We start from the raw sequence: 6,612 nt of genomic DNA, 5'->3' as shown, positions 1-6,612 counted from the left end.
GGGTTCACCTCCATGTGAGAGGTGTCATCTATTATCTACATCGAAAGTGTACAAGTAGTATTACCCTAATGATTATTCTACATGTACACTAAAGTTTATATAATGTTTGAGTGGCATTTCATTATTGACCAATGGAAAAAGCATTTTCTTTCCCCCATCACTAATAAAATGTCACTTAACCATTATGTATATCAGGGTGTAATTCTTGTGGGACCCAAAAATGGGCCCAATCTATATCATTATTTGAGAGCTGCTACAGGTACTTGGAATTTGACATTCCAAATTACCTGCTACTCACATTGGGGGTCGGGGCCCACGCCAATAAATTTGTGGGGTCCGACCCCTTTTCTCACGTCGGGTACAAATGGCAAAGCTCTCATTATTTTATTCCATAATATCTGACTCTTTTCTAACTATTCACTGTCTGGTCATACACCAAATTTGCCCTCAATTTCATCACTTTGCGAAATAGTCAAATATTTCAGTCTTGTCGAAAAACGAAAAGTGTTCACAACCAGTGGTATAAAGATTAGGTCCCACTGATGGAAAATGGGTGACAGATGCGGGGATCGCCTCTTACATGCGCGTAGGTCCTGCTTGAATTAAAAATTCAAAAGAAGTGGACCTTCTTATTTTGTGAATGTCGATCAAGTTGTATGTCAACTTAATTTCTGTCACTGCAGTCTTCCCTGTTGTACAAAGGGTAGATGGACTTTTGGTCCATTTTAAATTAATGTGCTTCCAACAAATTGACAAATTGGCTGTATCTCGAACAGTGTGGAGACTGCAAAATCGATTTCCCACCCCAGGGGCTGAATTTATGTTGTCATTTGAAAAAAGAAAGAAAGAATTCCGAACAAATATAGTTACTCTATTTATAATTAAACTTCAAAAATTAAAAGGTAATAATTTCTTCTTGATGTCATTTAATTAATTTATTAATTAACCAACATCTAGGGCGTCTAAAGAAATTGACGTGACCAAATCCAAATGAAAAATATTTGTAGGATGACTAAGAATAATCCTAAAATTAATTAATTAAAAATATTCTAAGAACTTTATAAGAAGAAACTCAGATTAATTACCAATTAAATTAAACAGCACATTTGACGGGGATTCAAGAAAAATATCATTTTAGACTCCAAGTTCCTACTTTATTGATATTTTTTTCATGAAAAATAATTTCCAAAACTTGGTTTCCAGTATTTTTGGAAAAGTACAATATTTTCTTGGTTTAAAATTAAGTTAATCAAATACATTCATTGAAAATTTTCGGCAAATCAATTGTCTAAAACTTATTTTTTTCATGCAAGTTCTATACTTGCAATCAAATACATAAAAAAGTTCTTTTTATCATACAAAACATTTTTGGAAAATTAAAAGTTCTTTTTATCATACAAAACATTTTTGGAAAATTATCTAAATATGTTTGAAAGTAGATTCTTAGTTTAAGAATTGAGTCATGCTACTTGTATTTGTTTGTTCACACTTTGGTTTACTCGGACCCACCTCCTCCTCTCACATGGGGGTCGGACCCCACGTCATGACCCCCACATGGGATCCAACCTTATGTGAGAGGAGTGGTGGGATCGATTAACCTAAAGTGTCAACAAGTAAGTACAAATGGCTTAATTCTTAAGAATTAGCTTTTAACTTATGAAAAGGCATGACAAACGAACCCGAATTACCATAACTTATATTTATGATAGTTGCATCCATTATCCAAGAAGACAAGACAACCTCAAAGTCCCAAACTCGCCTTTCATGGGTCAACTTTTTTTAATTGATTTATGAATTCGGCCAAGAAATATCTGATCATGATAATTCATTGACTCCAATAACATTGGAAGCTACAAGTAGATTTGGAACATCGCACATATTTTAGCTGTGCCATATGTATCTCTGTTTACCTTCAGAAAATTAGTTATGAAAACATTTCTTCTTCTTCTATTCTTTCCTGTTGCCTTGGCCTTAAAACCAGAAGGCATTAATGGAGACGAGCGCGTAATTGGCGCCATATCGGATTGTAACACTCGAGTTGGCAAAGAAGAAAGAGTAGCCATGGATATGGCCATTCAAGATTTCAACAAGATGCACAGTCAAACATTTCTTATGCTGAGATTGAAGTGTTCTGAACATAAACCTATAAAGTCAGCTCTTGCAGGTAAATATCGAATGATCCATTAATACTTGGTACAAGTGTAAGAATAGCCGTAGAAATCTATGAAATTTTGTTAAATTTCTTTGCAGCAAGACATCTGATCAGTAAGAACAAGGTGGAAGTGATTCTTGGACCAAGATCATGGGAGGAAACATCCACTGTTGCAGAGGTTAGTGAAAACTATGATGTTCCAATTCTTTCATTTGCGGATTCTAGTCCACTGAGGGCGGCAGAGCGTTGGCCGTTCCTCATTCAAGCTGCGGCTGGGACACACATACAAATGAAGGCAGTGGCTAATATAATTCAATCGTGGGGGTGGCGCAGGGTGAATGTAATATATGAGGACACAGATTCTACGGCCAATGGAATCAGTCCTTATCTTTATGGTGCTTTACAAGCAGTTGATGTCGAAATAAGTAATCTTTTACCCCTCCCTTCTTTTGGTAATTCCTCTTTGTTGCACGAAGAACTCGGAAATCTGAAAAAAGAGCAATGTAGAGTGTTTGTTGTGCATACTTCTTTAGAACTTGCGACGCGTGTTTTCGGAGTGGCTAAGGAAAAGAAGATGATGGAGAAGGAATATGTATGGATTACCACTGATTCCATTACAAGTTCGGTGCATTCCATGAATTTTTCCTTAATTTCCTCTATGCAAGGTGTGGTAGGCGTGAGGAACTCTTTTCTTGAGACTGGACCTCATTTCAATAGTTTTTCGACAAGATTTTATGGTATCTTTGGCCGGAAGTACCCCGAGGAAAAGCATCACGAGCCTGGAATCTTTGCGCTGCAGGCTTATGATGCTGTGCGGATAGTGGGATTAGCAATGAATGAACCTACCAAAAGCAACGGTTGGCAACTTTTGGAAAGTATTCTCAAAACAGATTTCAACGGTTTAAGTGGGAATATCCGGTTTAAGGGGAAAAAATTAGAGTCCGCAACTCGATTTCAGATAATCAATATCATTGGAAAGCATTACAGAGAACTGGGATTCTGGACTGAGAATTTAGGATTCTCCCATACTATAGATCATGGAGTGTACAATTTATCCATGGAGAGTTTAGGAGATGTTATTTGGCCTGGACTCGGAGGGCGATCTTCTGCTCCAAGAGGTTGGGATCTTCCAACAATTGAAAATCCTTTGAAAATTGGAGTTCCCAATGGATCCATTACAAACAAATTTGTGAAAGTTGATTATGATTCTTCTACAGACAAGTACACTTTCTCGGGATTTTCTCTTGATGTGTTTGATGAAACGGCAAGGCATTTGAAGTACTCTCTACAATATAAATTCGTTCCTTTTGGAGGAAACTACAATGATTTAGTAATGAAAGTTCAATCAAAGGTGAGATATTCCATACTCTCTTAGTGAAATTTCATTCAAGTTATATATTGAGACAAACTACATTGATTTGGTGAAGAAAGAAAGTTCAATCAAAGGTAAGATATTCTATACTATCCTAGAGATATTTCATTCGAGTTATATACTGACACGAGTCTTTATTGTTTGATTAGGAATTTGATGCAGCAGTTGGTGACATCGCCATAATATCAAATCGATCTAAATATGTAGAATTCACGCACGCTCATACTGAGACAGGACTAGTAATGGTTGTGCCAATTCTATGGCATTCGAGCAGAGCTTGGTTGTTTGTGAAGCCCTTCACAAAAGCCATGTGGTTTCTCACATTTTTCATTAATGTCTTCAATGGATTCGTCGTTTGGAGTATTGAGCGAAATTACTGCTCTGAACTAAGAGGACCAGTTCTGAACCAAATAGGCACTCTACTTTGGTTGGCCTTTGCCACACTGTTCTCAATAAAAGGTAATGTGTACACTCAAGATGATCACACTAGTTTTCAAATGAATATTTGTTGATTTTTTTTGGCTAAATTTGTTACAGGTGAAAAATTACATAGCAATTTGTCACGTATGGCCACCGTGGTATGGCTTTTCGTGTCTCTGATCATCACACAAAGCTATACAGCCAGCCTTAGCAGCATGCTCACAGTGCAAAATCTTGAACCAAAAATAACAAATATTGAGACATTAAAGAGCAATAACGCATTGATTGGCTACTCGAATCTGTCTTTTGTTAGGGGATATTTGGAGGGTCCTTTAGGCTTTAAATCAAGCAACATTAGGAATTTCACATCGACAGACGAGTATGCACTGGCTCTCAGAAGTGGTGCTATTGCAGCAGCCTTTCTTGAAGTTCCTGTGGCTAAACTTTTCGTCGCCAAATATTGCAAGAGCTTCACCATAGCTGGTCCTACTTCCCTAGTTGGAGGATACGGATTTGTAATTTCTCTTTCCCTTATGAAAGTACGCACACGTTCACGTGCAGTTCAATTTCATTTTTTTTTTATCAATAATCTTACACGTGCACAATTTTGGGTAACCACCATCTTATGTGGATAGAGAGGGGGCGAAATTTTATTAGATGAAACTGATGACAACATTTTCTATTGATTTCTTCATCTCAGGCATTTCCAAAGGGATCCCTTTTACTTCCTGACATAGATGAAGCATTACTGAATGTTCGGGAAAATGGGGTGCTGAAAGATTTGGAGCAGAGCTTAATAGCATCTGAGCAATGTGTAGATATTAAATCAGACAATGAAACTGCAAGTCTTAGCCCTCAGAACTTTTTTGTGCTGTTTATCATCACAGGAGTCACATCATCAGCATCACTTTTAATCTATTATTTTCGGGCAAAAGACAGATTTGAGAATTCTTCGGCTCAATATAAAGGGATTTGGATTGCGACAACGATGGTTTTGAAAAAGTTGGGATATCGTAGAAACAGACTTTCAAGAAAAATGAGTGATGTTGCTGACAGCGGCGAATCCAGGATCGAAGTCCAGTTAGGGCGGGTTGACCGTTGACGATCGGACTAGGACTGGTTGACCTTCGTAATTGTTGTTTTTTAATATTATAGTTGCAGAAAATTTTTATGAGGAAAGAAATGGCAAAATTATGTAAATTTTGATCAAAGAAAAATTTGACTATTTCATGCACGCTTGACTACACTACAAAATTGGGTCATTCTAACCTTACATCACTACCTTTACAACTCTATAAACGACCAATGGTTTGTAGATGTCAAAATTATAGAACAAAATCCTTGACTACATTTAGCAAGTATAAATTTCCGTATAATTTGTGAAAACGCATGAGAGAAGAAAGAGAATTTAACTTATTAAAAATCATTGCTGCTAAGTGCTAAATCTCATTGGTTTTGACAATTGATTAAAGGTACAGTATGTGGGAACACATGATTGAAAAGCTCAAAACTCCAATAAATTGAGACATTTACAAGTAGAACAACATTCAACAAAATTCAGTAACAAAATTCAACAAAATCAAAATAGAACAAAACCAATAAAAGAACAAAAAAATAAAAATAAAAATAAATAAATAAAGAGAGCCGGAAAAAAAAAAGAGTTACCACACTTTACACTTACGAGTCGGCAGTCGGGCGACTCGGGCCTCTCGGCAGCATCGCAGCAAGCGGCAGCAGGACTGCAAGAGCACTAGAGGCCTGAGCCTTCGATCGAGTTCGAGTTTCGATCTGCAGTCTACGGACTGCAGCAATTTTTCTGAACTGGTCCACAAAATGAAAGTGAAGAAGATTAGAAGAGGATCCCTCCCAGTCCCAATCGGCAGCCAACGAACTGAACGAAGTCAGGAATTCACCTTCACGATTCTGAAATTGAAAGAAGGCAAATGAAATCATTGAAATGGGTATTAATATGCTTACGTCTCCTTTGTGGAGATCGCCGGAAAACTCCATTTTCGGCGATCTCTACTCCATTTTCCTCCTCCCAAACTATTATCTTTACCCAAAAATCATGTATTTTTCCAAAAATCAACACATGTATATGAAATCATGTTTTTTTTCCAAAAATCAACATAAAAACTTTAAATATGGGTCGTCTATTTTTCCTTTTTTATCAGTGCTACAGTAATTTTTCTCTTTCCTTACTATCTTCTCTTTCTTCTTTAAATAGTAAGGGTAAATTTGGATTTCTCTTGATTTTCAATATTTTAAACATTTTACTTTTTTTTTTTTTTTAATTGGTCAAAGGCCTCTTTGGAAAACTGGCCGGGTCAACCGGCTGTTGGCCACTAATTCCTCCTTGATATGGGTTAGGGTAATGAGTTTGGAATTTGGGCTAAATAATAAAAGGCCAACATTTTGTAAAAAAAGCCCAAACCAACAAAAAAGAAAAAAAAAAAATTTGAAACGAGTTCCATCTTCTTCTTCTCCAGCGACCGTCGGCAACCACTGGTGACACTGCCCGGCGGCTCTGCAGATTCTGGCGGAGCCAGCACGCGCGGCCGCGCCCCCTCGCCGGGTGCTGGCTCCGCGCCTGGTTGCTGATGAAAATCCTGGAAATTCTCCAAATAATTCTCATTCACTACCACAAGTCTAGATTAGTTCATATCCA

At 37.3% G+C, this 6,612-nt stretch overlaps 1 protein-coding gene across 2 annotated transcripts; it reads left to right on the top strand.

Moving 5' to 3' along the window:
* The first annotated feature begins 1,789 nt into the window (after window positions 1–1,789).
* On the top strand, window positions 1,790–5,552 carry LOC111370818 (glutamate receptor 2.8-like). Of its 2 annotated transcripts, none has more exons than XM_022992695.1 (5): window positions 1,790–2,164; window positions 2,251–3,503; window positions 3,674–3,983; window positions 4,062–4,459; window positions 4,645–5,552. In XM_022992695.1, exons 1-5 carry the CDS (start codon window positions 1,927–1,929, stop codon window positions 5,044–5,046), a joined length of 2,601 nt encoding a protein of 866 aa, XP_022848463.1. In that variant the 5' UTR covers window positions 1,790–1,926; the 3' UTR covers window positions 5,047–5,552. The 2 variants fall into 2 exon arrangements, with proteins under 2 accessions (XP_022848463.1, XP_022848462.1); XM_022992694.1 differs by having other exon boundaries at window positions 4,062–4,483.
* Window positions 5,553–6,612: the final 1,060 nt, after the last annotated feature.

The sequence above is a fragment of the Olea europaea genome, chromosome 21, assembly GCF_002742605.1.
Source record: "Olea europaea var. sylvestris chromosome 21, O_europaea_v1, whole genome shotgun sequence".
NCBI classification, from domain to species: Eukaryota; Viridiplantae; Streptophyta; class Magnoliopsida; order Lamiales; family Oleaceae; genus Olea; species Olea europaea.
Note: the sequence above shows the minus strand (reverse complement) of the source record. Positions and strands in the feature narration are given on the sequence as shown.

Excerpts from the sequence above, each read along its gene's own strand:
- LOC111370818 (XM_022992694.1), top strand. The coding sequence starts at position 1,927 with ATGAAAACATTTCTTCTTCTTCTATTCTTTCCTGTTGCCTTGGCCTTA. Across the intron at positions 3,504-3,673 it reads TAATGAAAGTTCAATCAAAG|GAATTTGATGCAGCAGTTGG; the intron begins GTGAGATATTCC and ends TTGTTTGATTAG. Across the intron at positions 4,484-4,644 it reads TTTCTCTTTCCCTTATGAAA|GCATTTCCAAAGGGATCCCT; the intron begins GTACGCACACGT and ends TCTTCATCTCAG.